Consider the following 23,627-nt stretch of genomic DNA (forward strand, 5'->3'; position numbering starts at 1 on the left):
TTGGAGATAGTGGGTTAAAACTACATATCATTAACATTGATTTTGCCAATCTGTTTTCATCTTGTTTAATGTAGCTCCTAGGAAATTTTAAATTACACATGTGGCTCATATTTGTGGCTCACGTATTTCTATTGTACAGTACTGTTCTATGTCTTGTCTCCTATTCATCCAGACCAGAATATTTCAAAGTCACTAAGTGCCTGTTTATGAATAAATAATGGCACATGATTGATTTAAAGAAGAAAACATCATTGAATAAAAGATTAATACTACTACTATACATTTGTGTTGTATGTTATAGTTCTACAAAGCTCTTTTATGTATCTTTATCTTGTTTGGTCATTCTAACAACCCCATGAAAATATCAGAGATTTCTAACCACATATTATAAGTCAGGAAACTGAGGATCTGAAATCAAAGTAATGAGCCTAGGCTCACACAAATGATAGATGTTGCTTGTTAGAGGCGTGGGCAGTTACTGTAATGGGAAAGAAAGAAAGATGTTACAGTGCAGACAAGTGTTAACCTCTGTCTGGTCTTGTGAAAGTGTATTGCGCCTTTGTGCTGGAATTGCAACATCCCAGCAGCTGCATGCTCAGAGGTTGGTAAGATCCTCTAAGAATCTGCAAGCCGCATTCTTGTTCTCTGTCTTCTCCACTTTGTCCCCAAGACTCCAGGGAGGCCGTATTTCCATGAGGGGTTAGGGAAGATAAAAAGGACAGTGAAAAAAGATCTTCCCTTCCAAATCCACTTATGATTTTGGGCAGAGGACTTTGGGGCCCAAGGTCCTCAAGAGGTTTTGTTGACTTGGTTCATGAAAACACACCGCATCTGTTTTTACTCACCACTGTATTTCCAAGGCTAACCTCAGTCCCAGGCAGATCATAGGAGGTCCATAAATAGTTTTGAGAGGGCTTATAAATGATAAAGCACTGTATCACAAACATGAGAGGTAGTAAATGCTCCACTGTGAATTAAAGAAGAGAGCAAGCAGATTCTGTGGCAGAGACAATTTGCAGAAAAGATTGGATAGAGAAAGATGTTTGGAGAAAACAGAAGAGAAATTGTGAAATGGGGAAGTGGGAGTTGCGCAAGTGGTCAAGGGGCCTCAAAAGGATCTTGCCCTAATCTGTCCTGCATTGGGAAGTTATCAGTATGTGTGTGACCTCAGCCTTGCGCTTTAGGGTGATTAATCTTTCAGGTTCCTTATAGCAGAACAAATGGGAGGGAAGAGCCTGGAGGAGGGAGACATCCAGAAGGCTGGGGCCGTAGCCCAGGCAGGAGATGAACAAGGAAGATATAATACCAAAACAGAATGTAAAACTGTCTCCAATAATTTTTATATGAATTACATATTGAAATGATAATATTTTGGAGATAGTTAAAATTACATATTATTAAAATTAATTTTGCCAGTCTGTGATAACAGACAGGGCAGAGCAGAAGTCATGGGGAGGGATCCAAGTGGGGGGTCATGCTGACCTTCCCCTCTGTTGATGTGGGATGAAGGCCGAGACAGAGACTGGAGTTGGCTTTCCTACAATGAAAGAGAGAGTGTGAGGGGCTGCCTTACTAAGGGTGGGGGTGGGACTCAGACGCTCATAGCTATAAAGCAAGGGAAGGGCTCTTCCAGACCTGCAGGACCGCCAGGAACAACCCAGAAGGGGCAGGAGTGGCCGGGCGGGGAGCACGGAGGCCCCAGAGTGCAGAAGCAGTTGTAGGAGAATCACAGTAAACAGTCTGCCCTTCTAGTCTTCTTAGCCACCTGAGGGAAGAGAAGGAAAAGAGGCACGTTATCTGCCTTGATCAGATCTGGTTCTGAGAAGCGTGGGGCCTTAGGCCAGGGCAGCAAACCCAGAAAATCAGGTTGGTTTATTCCCTTTTCCTGAGCATGTGGGTGTCTATGTCTGCGTTTATATGCATGTTTTGGCTTGTATCAATCTGTCTGTAAATGTATACATGTTTATTTGTGTGTTTCTGTGTTATGAATACTCATACCAGGGCAATGTGAACTTGTCTTTGTATATGTTTCTAAGTGACTAATGCGTCTACATCGCATGTATTTGAGATATAAAAATTATGCATTTTTCTCTACTAGGATATGTACAGAATTAGAATTTCGATTCTTAAAGAAACCTAAGCAATCCTGCGTATCTAGGCACTTTTGAGCAGAGGCATAGACGTAGAAAGGTAACTTTGCAGCGTTGTGCTGGAGCTGGCTTGCCTAGCTCTCAAAGAGCTAATTGTGTATGTCTTTCTAACTTCCATTCGGTGATATCATGTTGGTGGCTCAAAATTGCCATGGTGTAAGTATTTACAACACGGAAATCAGCAACTGCTACAAATCAGGTGGTTGTTATTGTTTTCCAGAAAGCTACTGTTAACCATTTACCAGCACAGTGGATGGATGTTGTACGTGTGTGAAACATCCATGGTCTGTGTATATCAGTTTAGAAGTACATATATGAAAATGTGCGCCTGTGTAGCGGGTCCGATTTTTATAGACCACAAACTCAGGGGTGCAAAAATGCAATGATTTTCTTACAATCAAATTTGATTTCTGTCTCAATTCTCCACTCTTAATCTAATCACTTACAGGTGAATTCAGTCATTTCAGGTTTTAACTAAGACTGAAGAGTCATCCTCCTCTTAGCTCCTCTCGTTTGCATCTGAGGGCCGGGTTAAACAAGGCTGCAGGGGCGGTAAGGAGGGACAGCCCAGGGCGTCTGCTGAGACGTGCAGTTTTCCCATCAGGGCTTCTGCTCTTTTGCGCCCAGTCTTCTGACATCTCCTGAGATTCCAGGCCCCATGAAGCCTCCAGTTGCCCAGCCCACATAGCCATTTTTGGAAACTGTCCCCTTGGCAGATGTCAAGGAGGTTTGTGTTCCTTCCTCCTGGGCTCCAGGGCTCTCCCTTCATCCTGCTGTCTCAAGGAATCAGAAAGAAGAGAAGGAGCTTCATGTCACCTAACTGTACACCACCCTTTAAGATAAACTGTATGCCCATTTTAGAGAGGCTGAAGTTCTCAGAGGTGAGGGGCCTCAAAGAGGGCCAAACTGGGGTTTGAGCCCAGTTCTCTCTGACTCTAAAGCCTTTTCTGCTCTACCAGACCGCCCCATTACTCCGTGGATTAGGGGCACTTGGTACGTGCTTTGAGTCATGATGGGTTAGGCCACTGGTGCTCAAATAATCATAGAATTTCCAATTCTGTCATCTGACCCCACCCGGTTAGCTCTCCTGACACTGTGGTACAGCAGGAAACGCAGAGATAAGTATGGAGGGAGGGCGGTGAGGCTGAACCTCCTGTAGGAAGTCTGGGACATGCAAAGCCAGTGGGATACGTTTCACTGACTTTCACCCCGCGGCCTGTCCCACTCCTTCATCAGGATTTGTTCTTTGGTGCCTAGCTGAAGCCCTGGACACAGAACTTTCTGAACAGCCAACGTTCTATGTCCCAGGAGAAAGGGGCAAAGGACTCGAAGTAGAGTGGGTTATGCAGCCCAGACCTGATGTCAGATTCTCCCAGAACAGGCCTCCTCTGGAAGAGGTCCCTGGAAGTTCCCACTGCAAGGGTGGGGTGGGCAGGGGGGTAAAGGGGGAGCCTCCTCTCTCCCAGCCTCCTGCCTTGCCCCTTGGCAAATGTGGGGAACTCATAGTCCCCTTTTATAAAATTACATTTCTTTAAAAAAAATCTTAGTTTTTACTGAGACAATTATAGGTTCATATGCAGTTGTAAGAAATACTAGTACAGAGAGATCCCATTTTCCTCCAATGGTAACATCTTGCACAACTATAGTACAATATTACAATCCAGAGAGTGACAGGTACAACCCATCAATCTTTCCGATTTCCCCAGTTTCACCTGTACCCATGTTCACAAGTGTGTTGGTGTGTCTGTGTCTGTACAGTTGTATCACACGTGTAGGTTCGTGTATCCACCACTTCAGTTGTGAGACAAAACAGTTCCATCTGCACAAGGATCTCTCAAGTTGATACCAGCTCAACACAAGGTTGACATAAGGGAAGCCATATTATAGAAAGGAAGCCATATTGTAACTTTGAATCACTTCTGATTAGCTAACCCAGCTGGATATGCACCCTCTAGGAGGTATATATGCTCTATAGATTTTATGGCCCCTACTTGCATAAGTACCTCCCACCTGCTATAAGGTGATAACTTTGTTCTTTTGATTTCCTTAGGAATGTAATGACCCCTGGACAGAGAGTCTATTCTGTTATCAATCATCAATGGCAGCTGAAAGGTCTAGTGTGGTGACTCCCAGTCTGCAACACCTGGGGGTCAACATCCCTGATGCCCTCCTCTGTAGCCCACTAGCCCTGTATAACTGCTTGAAGATTCTATATCCCTTATAGATGAGACTGGCCAGAGGAGCAGTAGGGGAGCCTTCCTGGAGGAGGCAAGATTTGAAGATGGCATGGAGAGTGAGAGCTAGTCTAGTCCCGAACTGGGAGGAAGCTTGGGCTCTGGCAAAACTGTGAAAGGGTACCAGTTGGGCTCTGGAGGCATGAAAATGGGGAGTGAGGTGGGCACCCCCATATAGGAAAAAGAAAGCCAGGTCTTGAGCTTTCTTGTGGCCCGGGCACTGCCCCACTCTCCACCCCTAAGACCCACTGAAAGGAAAGTCAGATAGACTGCCGCCCATTGAGGATCCCTGCCTTGGCTGAGGAAAAGCCACTTCACCTTCCCCAGAACCCTAATAACTCAGAGATGGTGTGTGATGGTGACAAGCTGGGGCATCTGTCCCTACTCTGAAAGCAATCCATGGAAAATCCCTGGAAACAGGGTGTCTGAGGCATAACAATATCAAGCTTAGAGGCCTGATAGATGGATATGAGCAAGGATCAATTGGTTGTAATATTCCAATTAGTGGTGTTTCCTCTTCCCACTCTTCAGGACCCCCGCCCTCCAACCCTCCACCCATCCCCCCCCCCACACACACACAGTTAGAGGATGTGCATTTTAAGAGAAACCCTAATGGAGAGCAAAGATTGGCCTAGAGGACTGTCCTTCCAATGGTGGCATTTCAGGCACTGTAACAGGTTGTGCTTAGCTATTTGGGCTTGGGACCTTCTGCATACCCTTGTTAGCGCACCACACCCTTTGAGCAAACGCCCACCCCAAGGCCAGTCCTGTTTACTGAGCTATCTCTGCTCTCTCCCAAGAGTGAGTGGGGTGGGGGTACCATCAGAGGGTCTTGCTAGCCCAGCCGGTCCCACGTGGCCAGGCATGTGCGGTTCAGTGGCCTGCTGAGCCCTAAGCAGAGGGGACAGCAGAGCCTTTCCTGAGACAAGTGGGAAGAAGGTATCAGCCATGGCTGACCGAGCGGTGACCCAAGGCCCAACACAGAGCCAATTAGCAGCCGCCACAACTGTGGTGTCTTTGCCGCCGCTTCCACGGGAAGCCCCTCGTGCGATTGGTGTGTCAGGCCGAGTTAGCACCAGGAGTGCTGAGTGGAGTCCGGCTGGAGGCTGCCTGGATGGGGGAACGTGGGTGATAATGCTTCCCCCTGGGATCTGGGGAGCTGGGCCAAGTAAGACACGAGAGCATGCACGCCTCTGCGTGCAAGCTCGTGTGTGTGTGTGTGTGTGTACGTGTGTGTGGTGGATGTGCTCATGCTCAAGGCCATCATTTAGGACTCGTGTGTCATATGCATGTGCACACCTGCTCATGTTCACTCAGCATGGTTAGTGCATACTTTGTGTCTACTTCATGCCTACTTTGTAAGAGCTGGGAATTCTAGGACCGAACAGACCAAAGTCCCTCATGAGGCTTACATTCTAGTGGGAGAGACAGAAAAAAAACAAATAAACAAAAAAAACCCCAAATAAACTGCTATATTGACATGTAGTTGATAGTGCTATGAGGAAAGGTGAAACAAGAAATGGGATGAGGGGTGCTATTTTAGAGTGTGATCAGGGAGGGCCCCTCTGAGGAGGTGACCTTGACCTAAATGAGGAGGAGGCAGGCTGTTGAATATGGGGAGGAGGAGGGCTATAGACAAAGGGCCAGAGTGAGAGGAACTGGAACTGCGTGCTGCCAGTGTGTGTGGTGTGGACAGGAGGAAGAGGGAGATGCCATAATTGGGGTGACATGTGACAGCCCAGACAGGGGGATGGCCCTCAGTAAGAATCTACCTGCCCAGCTCGGCTCTGAGGGGCAGCTCTGACCCCTCCCCAAATCCAATCCTACTTTCCAGTACACAGAGGCCTTCCCTGCTTGTGCTGGGCTGGGGACCGTCCCCAGGTGGGCCCCTCAGCTCTGCCAATCTGTGTCCATATGGCAGCCAGCCACAAGAGAGGCTACTGCCCAGGGAGAGAGAACAGGGCTCTCACAGCCAGGCCGGACCATGGGCCCAGAGCCCAAAACTGGCCGGGAAGCTGTGTCCTAGTGGCCAGAAGCATGGCTACCTGTGAATGCCCTGATGCATGGGACCTGCTGGCAGACGGTGCGATGGGACTACTGAGAGGCTGGAGGGGGACACTGGAGACCTTGGACCATGGTCTCTCCTCCCAGACTTCCCCTTGAGAGGCCTGGCCTGCTGCAGCAACCAGGGCTGGGCCTTGGGAAAGCTGGAAGCCTCGCCTGCCTTCACTGCCCCACCCACCTCCTCTCCATGGAAGGGACAGGGTCCAGACCCCAGCAAAGGTGCCAACATCTGGCTTTAGACTTTGTCTTCCATTTCCCAAACCCCACGGCCCTTGGGCAGAGAGCCTCGAAGGCTGGCCCTGCCTCAGATCGCCTCCAGGAGAGGTTGGTGGATGAAAGAAAAGGGCAGCAGATGGGTGGGAAAAAGTCTTGTCACCATTCCAAACCAGCCAGTCTTCCACCGACTGGGGGAAGATTGATTTGGGTGTCTCAGGATGAATCAGGTGTGAAGCCTGTGTCCGTGTGTCTTGCTGAGAGCCTGCGTCTGTTGGTCTGCTTGTACATGTGTGTATTTTGTGTCTAGGTCAGTCTGGTACCTTCCTGATTGTTTACATGTCTATGAGTGAGTCCCTAGGGGCCCCTGCACTTATATGTCTGCCTCCAGGCCCCTCTGTAGCCCCTGCACGTGCTGGCTGTGTGGGGGCCTCCCTGTGAACGTACCTTTCTGGGTGTGAGTGCACCAGGGGTCTTGAGGTTTGTCTCCTGCCAGCTTCTGAGGTCTGTAACACCCTGTTCCCTAGCCTGACCCTGAGGCTCTCGGGGGACAAGCTGCCTGTTCCACTCTCGTCAAGGCTGCAAACGGGGTTGGCGAGGAGACTCGAGCAGCTCCTAGGAGATACAATTCTGCTGCTGTTGGTGGGCACAGATTTGCTCTCAGCTTTGCCTTGGCCATCACTATCCACCTCCCTCGTCCCCCCCAACCCCCGCTGCTGTACAGCCAGCCAGACCAGTGGCCCTAAAACCAGTCACGTGCTCATTCTGGCCTCTTCCTGACTTCTGGCTGTGGTTTCAGACTCTCATCACTGCCGCTGCCCTCCCTGAAGGTGCGTGGAGGGTGGTGGTGAGCAAGGGCAGGCAGGGGCCTGGGACAGTCAGTGTGACTGGGACAGGCAGTTCATCCAGTGTGTTGGGCTCAGAGATTTCAGGTTTGGGAGGAAATTAAGAGGTAATCTAGACCCCTCCCCGACTCATGCATTCCAGTGGCCACAGTTACATCTTTGCATGAGAGAGAAAGCCTGCTCCCATCTAACCTGACTCTCTCAGGACCCTCCTAAGGAAGGGCCCCTCACTGAAACTCTGGAGGGGGGAGGTGATGGAGAGGGCCTGGGAGCAGCAACCCGGGCACGGGCTTCTGAGCATCTCCACGTGCCTCGCCTGGGGTTTGGTCAGGCTGGGGGTGGGCAGACATGGGTCTCACAGACTGGCTGGGGAGACAACGTGTCAACTCCTAGAGAGTCCAATAAGCCCAGAAGTCACAAGAAGGCAGTAAATGAGTCCAGTGAAGACCATGGACTCTGGCTGCAAACAGGAGGCCAGAGAAGAAGGGGTTTGATGGGCTGGAGCACTCAGGAAGTCTTCCTGGAGGAGGGATGTTAAGCGGGTCTTGAGAAATTGGCAGGAACTGGACAGGCAGAGAAAAGGGGCAGGAAGAGCATGGTGAGTGAAGCAGGGGTGGGGTCGAGGAGGGTCTGAGCAGAGCAGCGGCCAGGATGAGCAGGATTCTTTAGGGTTCCAGAGCCATGACTCATAGTGTCTTGCATGGGGATGGCTGGTAGGGCTGGGAAGGAAGGGGGCTGCCCTTTGCTGGGTAAGGGCTGGAAGGAAGAGGAGGAAGAGGAAAGGCAGGCTTGACAGGGCTGGCCACAAACACAGGCCCCTCCACTGCCAATGTCTCCACAGCTCTACCTGAGAGGGGGCGGTGGGTGTGGTACCCAGGTCTCTGGTGACCCCATGGCCTCCTATGTTCTGCTTCTCCCTAGGGCAATGGTTCCTATCCTGGCTGCCCTGTGGAAGCCCTGTGCAAATGAGGGACTTGAAAAACCACTGCTGCCTGGGTGGCAGCCCAGAGAGTCTGATTCCATTGGTCTGAGGTCATTACGTTGTGCAGCCAGGACAGAGAACCACCTGACTCAGGGCTGGACAATGATGGGAGAGTCGACACGGTCAGCAGTAGGAGAGGTGGGGCCCAAACCTTGAGTCAGTATCTATTGGGCCCTGGGAACCTCCTCCCGGGGGCAGTTAGGACTCTTGAGTTGCAAGAAACAGAAATTCAGTGGTGCCTCATAGAATCCATGGGAGGAAAGGTAGCGGGGATGGGAAGGGCCTAGAACTGGGATCTGGAAGGCCCAGGCCACACCTCCCCGACTGTATCCTACTCACGCATCAGCCCAGGCCCTCGCACCTCAGCCTGGCTTCCTTCTTTGTCATCCACATGGCAGGCTTCAAGTTAGCATCTCAATGGCTAAGTGGCACACACTATACACAGGCTGATCCAACTCTGTCTCAGGCCCACTTTCCAGTTCTGGGAAAGGGAATCTGTTTGGCTAGCTTGAGCCAAGGATCTACCTCTCCAAGGGTGGAGTGTGACCTGGGAGAAATCTGGCATAGAGGCCAGCTTTCTAGGTGGGATGGTTCTTGCCAACCATAGCACTTCTTCATGCCAGGGCCTGGGTTGGGCACTGGGGATACAGAAATGAGCATGCTCTCACAGCCTTCTCAGGAGATCTATGAGCTGGGTCTTGAAGAATGAATAGGAGGCTGCCAGGTGGAAAATGGGGCAAGGTGTAATGGGCGAGGCTGAGGAGTCTGTGTCTGAGGCAAGAACACCACAGAAAGTGGAGGAACTTCCAAGCTTCCTTGCCTCTGTGTGAACAGACAGAGAGAACGCCCAGGCAAGGAGGGCTCCCCCGTGGGCACTGTGCCCACGTGTGGTTTGAATTTCATATGCACCTACTTCCTCCTCCTCCTGCCACCGCCCGCTCCTCCAGTGGGTGGGCTGAGACTGATAAAAGAGTTTTGTTTTGTTTTGAAAAGCAGGGTCCATTGCTGCTCTAAACAAAATAGAGTGTCGGTTAGGAAGGAAAAAGGAGAAGAGGAGATCCAGCGGCAGTCCCTCAGCCTACACCTGCTCGTTCCCCTCAACTGTGAGCGCCTGACTCTGCCCACCAGGAGCACAGGGAGGAGAGGGGTGTGCTCCCGTGAAAAGTGTGCAAAAGCGGAGAAGGCTGGCAAAGGGATGTGAGAGCGTTCCCTGTGGGGAATGATGAAGGAGAGGACTTGGGGGGAGTGTGTGTGTGTGTGAAATATCTGCAGAGAGGATATTCTAAGGCGGTGTACCTGTTGGGAGAGGCATTCTCACACGCACAGTCTTTCTACCCTCACTGGGCCATGTGAGCACAGGCCTTGGGCCTGAAACACTTCCTCATTGAGAGATTAAGAGCCTACACAGCCTGTGCTGGCCTTATCACCCCGCGTGGGAATGTCTGTCCCTGTTTCAAGTTCACTGTGTGCTCCTTTGTTCTGCTTAGCCTGTACCTCAATGGCCCTCAGGCACGCCCTGAGCTTTCAGTGTTTCAGACCCCACAGAGGAGGGGTCAGGGTCCTCCTTGCTGTGGCACAAGAGGTGTGTGCACAGACCAAGAGCCCTGTGTCGGCCGCACCTGCCGTCGGGGGCACCCGCTGGCGATGAAGGACCGACGCCCACTGCTGACGTTGGTCTTGCTCTGTCTCTTCTCTGTGTGAGTGAAGCGTCGTTCCATCTGGTGCTGGACTGTGTTGTGTCTTCCTTGGCGACTCCAACACCAAGACGCAGTGGGCACAGTGTTTGCTCTCGTAGCCTTGGTGGCTGGCGCTGTGATGACCTTGGCTCTCCTCCATGGAGCTGCAGTCCGTTCCTGGCCTTGGTTCCTGCAGCATGGTATGTGGCTTGATGGTATCTCTGTGGTTAAGCATGGGGGTGCCAGTGCCAGGAAGACCAGGGACTGGGTTGACCAACTCCTCTCAGTTTGCTTGTGACTTTCCTGGAAGTCCTGTGTCCTGGGTATATGAGCACAGTTGGTCACCTAGCCTGGGACCTACTAGCTGTGTGAACTTGATTAAGTTACCTAACTTCTCTGTGCCTCAGGTTCTTCCTCTGTATAATGGATATAAAAATAATACCTACTTTATAGAATCTTTGTGAGGATTAAATGAGAGAGTTTGTGCAAAGGACTTAGTGTGCAAAGACACATTCAACAAATATTACCCATTAATAACTATATTATATTAGATATATAGGCTTTTTCTGAGTAGTCCCAAGAAGGAAAACTGGGCCAATCTTCTCAGTACAAGGAAAGATTTCCTCACAGCTCATGGGGTAGTGAGTTGCCAAGGTGTTCAAATACCGGATGACGCTGGGCCTGCTTTGGGAAGTGGAAGATAGAATTAGCTTCCTCTGGGCCTTGACATTTCTTAGTCCTCTCACATATTCATCTTACCCTCCTCTTTTGTTCCCTAAGGAGGAGAGCCAGCTTGACAGAGAGAGCTGTCCCTTTTCTTCTAATCGGGATTCCTATCATGGTAGACCGCCAGAGCTGTTTGAATAAAGACAGGAGATACTCCAGCCGTGACTCCACTGATCCGAGTTATGCCAAAGACAGAAGCGAACGTGATGGCTCTCTGCTGTCCTGGCTAATGGGGCTGCCTCCTCTCCTTGGAGAGGAGCTCCAAGCCTTGGCTGGACTACCATCAGCCGGCTGCTTGCCTACAACCCTGCTCAGGGGCTGTGCTGTGCATGTGCGTGTCGGGGGGTGGGTGGTGAAAGAGAGAGAGAGACAGAGAGAGAGAGACAGAGGGAGGGAGGGAGGGATCTTCAAGGGTCTCGTGTGATGTATCCAAGGTCCCAGACTGCTTCCCGTCCCCCTCCCTGTTCTTTCCTGTCATTCCCCAGCCCCTTGCCCTGACCACGGTCTCGCCAGGCCTAGTAGCTTAGCTCAAGACAATGCTGAGGCACTTAACAGAGCCCTCTGAGGACTTGCCGCTAGAAAGCTCTTTAACTCAGCCACCTGAGCTGGGGCCCCAGGCATGTGACAAGGATTGGGGAGGGGTGCCAGGAGCTCCAGGCAGCTGCTTGGGTCGGGGCAGAGGCAGAGGGGAGAAACAGGGTCGGGAGGCCTAGATTACCAGAACAGATACATTGTGTGGACACAGCAATGGTCCTTGTTTTTCAACATTTGTGGTTTGTCTCTCACTAGAATTTTGCTCTGGCTGACCTGCTGCAGAACCAAGACCTGAGATGCCAAACAATAAACCTGCTGCCTGCAAGGACCATCGCGGGAAAAACTCCTCCTTGGGTGTGGGCACCTTACAGAAGGGACATCACGCAGTGACACTGTATGTGTTAGGGGTGGAGTTGGGTGGGGGATAAAACGTCCTTAAATCTTCCTGCCCCGGCACTGTGCTTCTGTTGGGGCTGGGGAGCTGGCAGGGAAAGAGAAGAGAGCTATGCAGGGGGAGGAGAGGATGAGGAGGGAAGAGGAGCCCGGCTTTCTGCCTGTCTCTGCCTTCATGGCGTCTCTCACACAACCACTGCTGTTTGTAGTGTTGATGAAAATAATCCATAATCAATCTATAAATGAACATTTGGGTGAGTTTATTCTGAGCTGAAATCTGAGGACCATGGCCCAGGACCTTTCTTCCCGAAGGAAGAAAGGGCACCAAAGAAGTGGGGTGCACAGAGTGGTTATATACCCCCAAACACGATGTTTCACATATGATTGAAATGTCCCTTTTATAATAGTCGCGAGACTGCTCTGTCGGCACAGCGATTGATGGAAACAGCTGGTAGGTCTGCTGTCTCGGTGAACACAGCAGGGTGGCAGTTCTGTTGTCTGGAGCTGACTGGTCACAGGTGATCTGGGTGGTCAAAGGAGAGCACAGCAGTCAGTTCCTAGCCTAAGGAAAGATGCTTATCCCTAAGGAAATGCCAATGTGGGGGGAAGCTGCACCTTTCTCTTAAGGCCGTTTGTTCTTGCCATAGTAAATGTTTTAAAGCAGATATACAATGCTGTGCTCAATGGCCACAGTCAGGCCCTTTTGGAAAAAACAAAGTCAGGCCAAATTAGGTTTATACCAAATGGCTTCCTCATATACTCCAATATATCTTATTGCTTGCCATTTCAATTTGTTAGTAGCCAGGCCAGGCAGGGGCAGCAGAGGCCCAGGTGCTGATGTGGACCCTGACTCCAACTGTGTGTAACGTGTGCTTGCGCTCTCAGGCCTGCCCTCCTGGTCCTCACTCTAAGACTGGCAGTGGGGCCCCCAATTGTCTCTCCCAACTCCGTTACTAGGCCTTGAACCACCCCTGGCTTTGGTCCCCTCCAGCTTCTCTGGCCGCCCCTAGAGGGCAGCAGTCAACACAGCCAGGCCTCTGGAACCTCCTGCTGCAGACTCCCACTGCCCCCAGCTCTTTCATTCCACACTTCCCTGCCCTGCACAGCCCCTAGGGATGCACAGGCCCCAGCCTCGTGGACCACTGGGACCACAGAACCAAGTAAATGCCTGTCCCTGGCCTTGGGCACAGTGAAGGTACGAGTCAGAGGGTGTGAGAAGGTGAGTGAGTGAAGATGCTGGAGGGGACCAGAGGTGACCACAGTTGGCCAAGGCCAGAACCCTGAGGTGTACTCATTAGCTCCCGTAAGGATAAGGGCGGAGGTGGAAAAGGAAGAGCCAGGGGACCAGGCAGGCTGCAAGGAGATAAAGCAGGAGCCAGACCACTGGCCAAATGGCACTGACTAGGCTGGCAGAATCACCCTTCAGCAAAGGCAGGTGACTTTAAGAGCCCAGAGAAAACCATGTGGCTCTGGAGTCAAACTGCCGAGACTCAAACCCAAGTTCCTCCAGGTACTAGCTGTGTGACCTAAGACAAGGTATTGAACCTCTCTGTGCCTCGATTTCTTATCTGTGAAACAGAGACAATAATAGCACTATCTCCTACTCTAGATGTGAGCTTAAATGGGTTAATACATACAAATCACTTAGAACAGTGTATAGCACACGGTAAGAGCACTATAAACGCTAGCAGTTACTGTTTTCTGAGGAAGAGATCCATACGATATCGAAAGGGCTCATTTCCCCTAGAACATCTTCATGAGACATACAGGAATTGGTCCCCATACACGTGGGCATCAAATGGTAACATATGAATGTGTGAATTAGCAAAAGTTAAAGGAGTATGTGTAACATTGGAATAAGTGTATGTAGTTACTGAGATCTGTGGATATGTAAATCAACAAACTTGAATCTACAAACCCTTTCATTCTTAAGTCCTTTAAATCGAGTGTGGGGGCCCTCCTGCTCCCTCCCATCCCTCTTACAAGGGAGGCTGGGTTTGCCCCTCCTTGTAACCTCCTGCCTAAGCAGGGCCCCCAAAGAGCCGCCCGGAGCCCTGCCCTGCCTTATTGGGTCAGTGGGGCAGATGGGAGCCAGCGCCTCCGGCTTGTTTCTCCCGGCCCTCAGGAAACCATGGCTTCCCCTTTCTGCTGTCGGAGGAAGTGCCAATCCTCAGCCTTGGTTCCTGGGGCCAGTTTTGGCTCTAAGACTGTGGGGAAGTGAAAGTGCGCAGCCCTGGAATCCCAATACTGGCTTAGTCATAGGTGAATGCTCTTAACCTCTTTGGGCCTTGAGTTTCCCATATCTACAGCTCTGCGGAGGGGTGAGGGAGATTTTATATCTCCTCGCTCCCTGGGAGGACACTGTTTAGGAAAAACACTGAGATTTTTATTGTGCCTCTGCTCACTGAGGCTTCTGTGTCTCAAATACTACGTCCCCAGCAGAAAAGACCTGAGCATGAAGCTCCCCTCATGGGCTCATGGGGGCGACCAGGGCACGTGATCCAAGGTTCACCAACTTCCCTGGAAGGCACTACACGGTGGCTTTTCTCACAAAGGGGCTGGGGACCCGCAGGAAACTGGAGGCATCCCAGCAGATGCAGCATACTACAAACATTTTAATTTTAAACTTAATTTATAAATAGGTAACACATTTACAAATATTTATATAGGTCAATATTTTAAGGACATAAAAAGACATACAGTGGAAACACTGTCTCCTACTCTAGAACCCCACCCTTTCTCTTCCCGGGAAGTAAGCAATGTTACCATTTCTAACGGATCCTTCCAGAGATATTCTGTATAAAGAGACAGCTATGTAGATTCTTCGCCACCCCTACCCCCCCGTCCTTTTGCTTTTTGCAAGAGGGAATCCTCCTACATGGGTACATAAAAACATCCTCAATTGTTTTTATGGCTCAGCTTTGTGATGTACCAAAATGTACTGGTCCAGTTTCCCATCAGTGAACATTTAGGCTGCTTTCAGTCTCTCCCACGGCTGCAGTGAAGAGCTTTGTAAATAAACACAGTCACTTAAGGTCCCACTGCTCCTTATACATATCTCTAAGGAATTCTTAACCACGGGTTTGGGGACCCTTAGAAGTCAGCAGATATAGAATTCAGAGAGACAAACTCAAGGACCCAGGACAGATGGAAGGGAAGAAATTTCCATCTTTATTTGCACTGACTTCTATCTGAAATGTAACATTTCCGTCCATTATGAACGCAGGCAACAAGCCCACCGTGGTTAGCAGTGTCTGTGACTTTCTCATCTTATGTAATTGGAGATATTTCGAAATTTTTATGCTCATCCCTACTTTGTCATTGTGGTTGTAAAGGAAAACTGTTTCTTTACTCACAACACTTCTGACACCAAATGTGTGGGTTTTTTCCCCCACATCAACCAATTTTCCAACTCTCTGGACACAAACTGGATATCCTATAATTTTATTCAATTCTAACACTACCTGGAGTTAGCCTCACACACAAGTTTGAGGGCTCAGTCCCATAAACTGCCTTCACTTCAGATGCCAGTCCCAGTCATGAGTCCCTGGGGTACCCACGCTTCTGTCCAACTTGGCTACAAAGTTGGGGGTTCCAAGACTCCCCCTGTAAGGTTTGATAATTTCGTAAAATGGCTCACAAAACTCAGAAACGCTTACTTATGTTTACCAATTTATCATAAAAGATACTATAAAGGACATATGGGAATAGCCATGTGAAGAGGCAAATTAGGGTGAGGTCAGGAAGTGTCCTGAGATGGGGAGCTTCTGTCTCTCGGCTTGGGGTTGAAGTGCACCACCCTCCCAGCATGTGGATGCATTGATCAACCTGGAAGCTCTTCGAACCCCATAGTTTAGGGATTTTTATGGAGGCTTCCTTATGTAGGCATGGTTGATTATTAACTCAATCTCCAGCCCCTCTCCCCTCCCTGGAGGATGTGGGGTAGGAATGAAAGTTCCAAGCTTCTAATTAGGGCTTGGTCCTTCTGGTGACCAGCCCCCATCCTGAAGCTATCCAGGTGCCCACCAAGGGTTGCCTCATTAGAACAAAAGATGCTCCAGGAAATTCCAAGGGATTTAGGACTGGCGCAGGAGGCACTCCTATCACCTCCATCACTCAGGAAATTACAAGAGTTTTAGGAGCTCTGTGTCAGGAACTAGGGGCAGAGACCAAATATATATATATTTTTTATTATGCCATTAGATCTGGTTATGTTATGCAATAAGAAAGAAGCACATATATTATATCACATATTTAGTTTTGTAAAAAATATTTTCATATCTATATTTTGATATAATTGCTTTGTAATCTCATCTTTTAATCATGGTAAATTATACATAACATAAAATTTACCATTTTAACCATTTTAAGTGTACAGTTTGGTGGCACTAAGTACATTCACAGTGTTGTGCAACCATCACTACCATCTGTCTCCAGAACTTTTTCATCTTCCCAAACCGAAACTCTGTACCCATTAAACAGTCACTCTCCATTACCCTCTGCCCCCCTGCCACAACCACCATTCTACTTCCTGTTTCTACGAATTTGACTATTCTAGATACCTCAGATAAGTTGAATCATGCAATATTTGTCCTTTTGTGTCTGGATTATTTCACTTAGCATACTGTCTTCAGGGTTCATCCATGTGGTAGCAGGTGTCCGAATTTCACAGCTTTTTAAGGCTGAATAATGTTTCATTATGTATACGCCATATTTTGTTTATCCATTCATCTGTTGATGGACATTTGACTATTGTGAATAGTGCTGCTATGATGTACAAATATCTGTTAGAGTCCCTGCTTTCAATACGTTTCGGTATATCCTCAGGAGTGGAATTTCTGGACCACATGATAATTCTATGTTTAAATTTTTGAGGAATGTGTATTTATTTTACGCATGAAGAGTAATTCTGAAGTGAGAAGCACACGACTGCCGTCGTACATACTTTATTTTCGCATGCCTGTCTCGGCCACTAGATGGAAGACTTCTTGACAAGAGCTGCCCTGCTTCTTGCGCTCCTTCAGCCCACTCTCCCAGAGGTGGAGCAAATGCACTCAGCGCCTTGCGTACCAGCACTGGGCGAGTTGCAGGCGATACAAAGATGCAGAATATACCCCCAGAGGAACTCAGCCCAGAGGGAGAATTAGGCTTGAGGATGACTGATCAAAGGCGTCCCAACTCCTGCCAGTGCCGCTCCCGAGAAGGATAACCTGAGTCAAGTACCCTTTCTTAGCCTCAACTTCCCCATCCATAAAGTGATCTCCATCAACGGGTCGATTTCCATCATGAACAGACCACCAACCCTTTTAGCACAGTGCCTGGCACACATCAGGCACTCAACAATTTTGTCTGTGTTACCAGAGGTAGCAAGGGAAAGCCCTGTACAGCTCTGTAGAGGCTTCTGGAGGGAGGGAGGTTGCGGGGGAGGGGTCAGGCGGCCCTCCCCTGCCCTGGACCCCCCTCCAGGCTGGGGCGGGAGCGCACAGGAGAGGCCGGAGGCTGCCTTCAGAGCCCCTGCACAGGCGCTGCGTCCCCGCCCCTCGGGACCGTGCTGCTTCCCCCAGGATGCGTCACCAACCGTCCCCTGCGTGCAGCCTCTGGAGCCTGGCGGTCGGCCGGCGAGCGCGCCGCCCGGGGCAGCAGCGGTTGGCCCTCCGCGCCGGCAGGCGGCGCTAGTCCGAACCCGGCCTGAGGCGGCGCTCGGGCCAGGCTCCTCTCGGCGGCGGCGCACGGCGGCCCGCGGGGCGGGGACGCGGCGGCGGTGCGGCGGCTCCGTGTCGCCGGAGCCCGAGCGCGCAGGCCCGTCCCGGCGGTCGCGGGGCGGGCGGGGCGCGGGCGCCATGTGGTTCATGTACGTGCTGAGCTGGCTGTCGCTCTTCATCCAAGTGGCCTTCATCACGCTGGCCGTCGGTGAGAGTGCGCGACCCCGGCCCACGCGGGCTCCCGCCCTGGCATCTGTGCTCGCCGGGGGTCTCATCACGAGGGCGCCGGAGCGACCCGGGAGACCCCTGCCCGGTGTTCCCGGCCTTCGAATCCCCCCTCCTGTCCCGCCCAGTCCTGCCCCTCTTGCTGACCCCAGCAGTCTAGCCTGACCGCGGGTCCTTCCAGGTGTCCCAAAGTCCACCCCAGCGGTGCCCGGTTGAGGCGGACTCAGGTCCTCCTTGCCCGCGGCCATCCTCGCGGGCCAACCTCGCCGACCTTTTACCCGACGCCTCCAGCCGCCCTTTCGCCTCCATCCCTTCGTACTTCCTGCTCTCTTTGACACGGTTCCCGCTTCTGGCTAGCTCCTACTCTTGATCTCAGCTGAGATCTCACCTTCTCCGGGAAGCCCTCCTTATGGGGTTTGATGGTCCAGCGGTGCCCTGTACTTTCCCTAAAGTCGCACTTGTCACACTCGGATCGTCTGACTCCCCTCCCTATTCCCCCGCCACCCCGCAAGCTGGGTCAGGGAAGGGACCTTGCCTGTCTTGTGGTACTTGTATTCTCAACCCTCAGCCCGGCACTGGCCCATACTAAGCGCCCTACAGATATTCATTGAATGAGTGAATGAAATTCCCCTTTATGGGCCGGAGGTTAACATGGTGCCCAGGCGTCAAATACAGGTTTCTGTTTACTTTTATGAAATCTCTCCTTAGTTGCCCTGACAAAATTCTACTTCTGCAGACTTGGGAGGGCCACACATGGGTTGTTTGGTTTGTTTCTTACCTTCTGGAGTCTGTGAAGGGTTGATGGGGACCCAACTGCAGAGAGAGGGATGACCAGGATGGTGGGAGTGACCCTGGCTAATGTTCTCCCTGCTTGTCCCTCTTGCGATCCCCGCAGCGGCCGGACTGTATTACCTGGCAGAACTGATAGAAGAATACACAGTGGCCACCAGCAGGATCATAAAATACATGATCTGGGTAAGTGGCAGCTTTCCCCAGGATTGCGCCTCACTCTTGCCCTGCCTCCAAAGGAGGAAATGAGGAGCCATCTCTCTCCGTGCTGTTTCCTGGAGGTACCACCCCACCTCTCTGCCATGGACCTTATCTTCTGGGTCTGCTCTCCTGGGGGCAGGTCTTTCCTGGCCGCTTTCCCCAAGTGGTATCACTTCACTGCAGATCCTGTTCTTGGTTCCTTAGGTGACAGCTGAGTGCACATTCTCTGTTGATAGGACCATGGCTTGGCCCTTGCTCGGCTGTCTTCCATTGTCTCTAGGCCCTGGTGCTGCTTACAGCATTTATAACTGAGAGGAACCTTTAGGACAGTTCTGAGCACTTGTTCATTGGCCTCTTTCTAATTGGATCATGTGACTTGTCTTAAGAGGGAGACAACTTCCCTGGCCCAGCCTTACCCTCCCCAGGTCTCATGGAAGGCTTCTCTTCCTGAAGACAGAATCCTTGCCGTGGATGTCAAGGCCACAGGAGTGCCTGCTGGTGGATAGGTTTCTGCCCACTGCAGGAAAGGCTGGGGGTGGGGGTAGGGGCACATTTGGACAGGAGGAGTCCAGTGCTTCTCAAGTCATGTGGTGTCAGCCACCTCTTCCATGCTGGCCTGGGGTGGGGAGTCAGTGGCGGAAACAAGACCGTAGCTCTCAGCTCTGGGTTCAGAGGCCTGGCTCATGGGTGTTGGTACAGGAATTAGACCTTCATTCAATCAACTGCTGTTTGTTAAGCAGTGACAACTATAAGTCCTTCAGAACAGTATTTTTCAGACTGCAGCTGTAATTCATTATTGGGCTGTGTAATTGATTCAGTAGGTCATGATTAGTGTTTTTTTAAAAAAAAATGGAATAGAAAAGACTAGAATTGAAATTTGAACTTTGATCTTATATATGTATGTGTTGGGGTTACAGTGTAAACTTTTTTGTACTATGGGTTGCTGTCTAAAAGCTTTGAGACATGGCATTAAAAGATGCTGCCCTTTGGGAGCTAAGAGACTAGTTGAGGAGGTCAGACCTGTGACTGGGAAACGAGGAGAGATTGAAGCATGAACCTAGTGTTGCCCTGAGTGGGCTGGGAGTTAGTGAGTCCAGGAAGGCTGCCTGGAAGAGGCTCCCTGCACTGTGTGCCTTTGGTTGTTTCAGTTCTCCACGGCGGTGCTGATTGGCCTCTATGTGTTTGAGCGCTTCCCCTCCGGCATGATTGGCGTGGGCCTCTTCACCAACCTCGTTTACTTTGGCCTCCTGCAGACCTTCCCCTTCATCATGCTGACCTCGCCGAACTTCATCCTGTCGTGCGGTGAGCGGGGCAGAGTTGGGGAGGCAGCTGAGGTGGCTGGAGGGGCCCAGCTCCATCCTGGGCACTGAAGGGGACATAGAGACAAGAGGCAAACCACTTAGGTCCTCCAGGAGCCCAGGCTGACTGGGGAGATGGCGTTCTCACACATCAGGAGCCGAGAGCCCACCTTGGCTCTAGTGACTGGAATTGGGTGGGGGTGGGGGCAGGCGGATGCTCAGACAGAGAGGGCTTTCCCAGGGAGGTAAGTTTGCAGAGGGGTTTGGGAAGAGAGGAGGTGGGTTGGCTGAGTAGTTGTAGCCCCTAAGAAACCACTTGGCCAGGAAGAGCCCTTCCCTGGCAGGCGGGCAGCTCCCCATCCAGTCTCTGGCCCAATGTCATGATCAAGACAAGCATGGGCCCCGCTGCAGACAGCTGCTGCCTTGGGGTTGACGAACATATCTGGAGGCCTCTGGCCCTCCTGCCATGGTCCTGCCACCACTCTGACCCTGGGGAGGCATTTCCCCTCCCTGGGCCTTGGCTTCTCCATCTGTTCAGAGATGATGTTTGGGAGGCTCAGCTGGCCCATAGTAGGTGCTTAGAGATATTTATAGATACTCGTGGAGAAGGTTCTGGAGAATATCTGGTTACCAGGATTGCCTTTTCTTCCATTAGTCATCACTGGTCATCTTAGCCTTTGGCTCAGGGTATCAGGTGGAATTGGGGTTTTTAAGAGCTACTTTTCTATTTTTGTGGCAGAACCTGGAAAGAGAATATTATCCACAAGGAGGGCGCAGTGTTAAAGCTAGGACTCGGCTCTGCCCTGAGGGCCTTGGTGTGAGTGCACCAAAGGATTTCTTCAGCTGGGGTTGGCGTGGGGAGCCCTTCCCTGGAGACCAGGCCCCTTCTGCATCTTCCCAGTGGGGAGAGCCCCCCAAAGCAGTGGGCTCCCCTGACCTGCCCGAGAGGGTTCTTCTGAAAGATCACCCTATCTTCCAGTGTCCCCTAGCACTAGAGCGTGGGTAGGCAGGAAGAGCTGCGGTCCCTGCCTTAGAAGGAGAGGCGAGAAAGGGGAACGGACGTGCCAGTTGGCTGTGAGGTATATGTGAGGGGTGTTCAGTTTGGGGGCAGCCTTCTTCTGGTGGCTGCCCTTCCCCTCACCATGGGAACAGGCAGGTGCCTGTCTCTGAGCAGCCTGTTCCCAGGATCTGCTTGCTCGCTCTCTCCCATAAATTCGGCTACACACTGAGGAGGCTGGTGTGGGTCCAGAATGTCCCAGTTCTGCCCAGTGTGCCTTACCCTGGGGCAGGACAAGGAAGGACTCCTCCCCCAGAATTCTGAGGCACCCTAAGACTGCACTCCAAAGTGTCTACAGGCTGTGCCCTTTCATTCCTGAGGGGGATGAGCCTCCTTCCGCAAGGCAGCCACTCCCTCTGCCAGGTTTGGAGTAGAACCTCCCGGGAGTGTGGGGTCTGCACACCCCTCTCCCCGCCCCCACATCGTCCAGGAGGGAGTGCTCTTCAGTACGCATGGCCACTGAAAACCGGGTCACTTGTCATGGTGCTTCGGATTCTGTAACACTGAAGTCTCTCTCTAACATTCAAAGAGCTTTCTTCTAGTTTTACTCATAAATGCCCTGTGCAGCAGGCAGGTGGGGCTCATTCTTTGAACAGACGAGAAGCCGAGTTCTGGAGAGTGGTTTGTGGGCCCAGAGCCATACTCTGAGTCAGGTGTAGAGTCGAGACTAAGACTCAGGGCTCCCAGCTCCCAGGGGCCTTTTGAGGGTTGAAGTCGAACTTGATGTTCTTCCCTCCGAATTGACGTCCTCTTCGTTCCCTCGACAGGGCTAGTGGTGGTGAATCATTACCTAGCATTTCAGTTTTTTGCGGAGGAATATTATCCTTTCTCAGAGGTAAGAAGCACTCAGTACATCAAGCTCTTAACAGGGTGGGGAGCACAGGGGACTTGCATAATTTGCTCGGTGAACTCAGCTATGGTTTGAAACTGAGTGTTTTCAGGGATAACATGTTTCAAAAACACACAGTATAGGCGATTTTAGAGAGCAGTGTGGACGAGCAGCAGGGATCCCTTTGGCTGAGGTGGAGAGGACACTGCTCCCCACAGTGAGTCCTTTGGGTTTCCCCGGGTCCCAGCCTAACACCCTGAGGTCAGGACATGGCCCCAGGGTGGTCTTGTCTGATGCAGACCTCGAGGGCTGGGGTAAGCTGCAGCCTTGAACCCCAGCTCTTCCCAGTGGCCTACCAGGGTTCTCTCCTCTCCACACCCTGCTGCTCCAGTTTGAAGCTCTGGGGAAGAACAGGTCACTTCTTTGGGGAGTATGGGTCGGTCATGGTTTTGCCTTCGATCTATCTCCTTCACTTCAGAGGAGTTTCTTGTCCTGGTGACCTAGATTTGGGGATTGTGGCCACACTCGGTCATCTTCAGCCACTGAGATGACCTTTCCCCACTGAGTTATCTCCATGTCTGAGGATGTCCTATCTCTGCTTCCTGGGCCCTGGCTCCCTTCAGAGGTCAGGTGTGCGGTCTTCTGTGCACCCTTGACCACCTCTCTGAGGTGCCCAGTGACCAGGCCCAGCCCACTCTTGGCACCTCCAGGGGCACCCTCTTCTCTGTCTGTCGTTGCCAGGTCCTGGCCTATTTCACTTTCTGTCTGTGGATAATCCCGTTTGCATTCTTTGTGTCACTGTCGGCTGGGGAGAACGTCCTGCCCTCCACCATGCAGCCAGGAGGTGAGAAGGGGTTTGTGAGGGATCCTGGTGGGAGGATGCCAGCAAGGCCTGAGTTGGCTCGGGGAGCCAGAGCCCAGCCTTGTGGTGAAGACACTTGGGCTCCAGGTGGGGAGAGCTGTGTTCACATTCAGACACGCACACACTCATCTCCCTGCCTGTGTCTCTACAGATGACGTGGTCTCCAATTACTTCACCAAAGGCAAGCGGGGCAAACGCTTAGGGATCCTGGTTGTCTTCTCTTTCATCAAAGAGGCCATTCTACCCAGTCGTCAGAAGATATACTGACCCCCTGGGGGAGGGGATGCAGGGGCAAGATCAGGAGAGTCAGGCCCTGGGCCTCTGCACTAGGTCAGGGCTGGGAGCCTGGGAGGCACCTTCCCCCAGCCCTGGCCCTACTTCCCTCAACTCTCCCTGAAGCCCCCATGCCCACCTTCCTCAGGAGGCTCAGCTTGGCTCAGTTCTGATGCTGCTAGAGGCTGTGACCTCAGAGGGCACCAGGGAGGGTGGCAGAGCCTGCTTAGCAGGAGGCTGTGGTCCACCTGGTTGTGTGACAGCTGAGCTCCCTATGGCCCTCCTTGCCCACTTCCATGGTGGGTCTTGAGGTTCTGGCTCAGCCGGGATAGCCAGGGCAGGAGCTGTGAAGCTGGAGAGCAGACAGTGATAAGTTCTCTGGGCAGACGGCCATGGGGAGGGGCCGTGGCTTGGCACTTCCAAGAAAAATAGTTTTTGCTGTTGAACTGTGATTTCTGTCCAAGTGCTGATTCCCATTTGAATAAAGATTCTAGGTGGCACTGTTTGCCTTAATGCCCTGAAAGTTCATCTTCCTTTCTCCCTGCTCATCTCCTGCCCTGGACTGGCCTTTCTG

General features: G+C 51.5%; 1 protein-coding gene and 1 long non-coding RNA gene across 2 annotated transcripts; both read left to right on the forward strand.

Moving 5' to 3' along the window:
* The first annotated feature begins 9,271 nt into the window (after nucleotides 1-9,271).
* On the forward strand, nucleotides 9,272-14,358 carry LOC123286364 (uncharacterized). The gene is made up of 3 exons (XR_006528668.2): nucleotides 9,272-10,364; nucleotides 10,945-11,221; nucleotides 11,680-14,358. It is a non-coding gene; the product is annotated as an uncharacterized lncRNA (long non-coding RNA).
* A 3,185-nt stretch (nucleotides 14,359-17,543) lies between these two features.
* Nucleotides 17,544-23,553, forward strand: TEX261 (testis expressed 261). Its single transcript, XM_014836607.3, has 6 exons — nucleotides 17,544-17,727; nucleotides 18,640-18,719; nucleotides 19,883-20,036; nucleotides 21,857-21,924; nucleotides 22,660-22,762; nucleotides 22,932-23,553. The coding sequence occupies exons 1-6, from the start codon at nucleotides 17,658-17,660 to the stop codon at nucleotides 23,045-23,047; spliced, it is 591 nt and encodes a 196-aa protein (XP_014692093.2). The 5' UTR covers nucleotides 17,544-17,657; the 3' UTR covers nucleotides 23,048-23,553.
* The last annotated feature ends 74 nt before the right edge of the window (nucleotides 23,554-23,627 follow it).

Source organism: Equus asinus, chromosome 6 (genome assembly GCF_041296235.1).
Source record: "Equus asinus isolate D_3611 breed Donkey chromosome 6, EquAss-T2T_v2, whole genome shotgun sequence".
Lineage (NCBI taxonomy): Eukaryota > Metazoa > Chordata > Mammalia > Perissodactyla > Equidae > Equus > Equus asinus.

Coding starts and splice junctions, on each gene's coding strand:
- TEX261 (XM_014836607.3), top strand. CDS start 17,658: ATGTGGTTCATGTACGTGCTGAGCTGGCTGTCGCTCTTCATCCAAGTG. Junction 18,720..19,882: donor TCATAAAATACATGATCTGG/GTAAGTGGCAGC, acceptor TGGTTGTTTCAG/TTCTCCACGGCGGTGCTGAT. Junction 22,763..22,931: donor CTCCACCATGCAGCCAGGAG/GTGAGAAGGGGT, acceptor GTGTCTCTACAG/ATGACGTGGTCTCCAATTAC.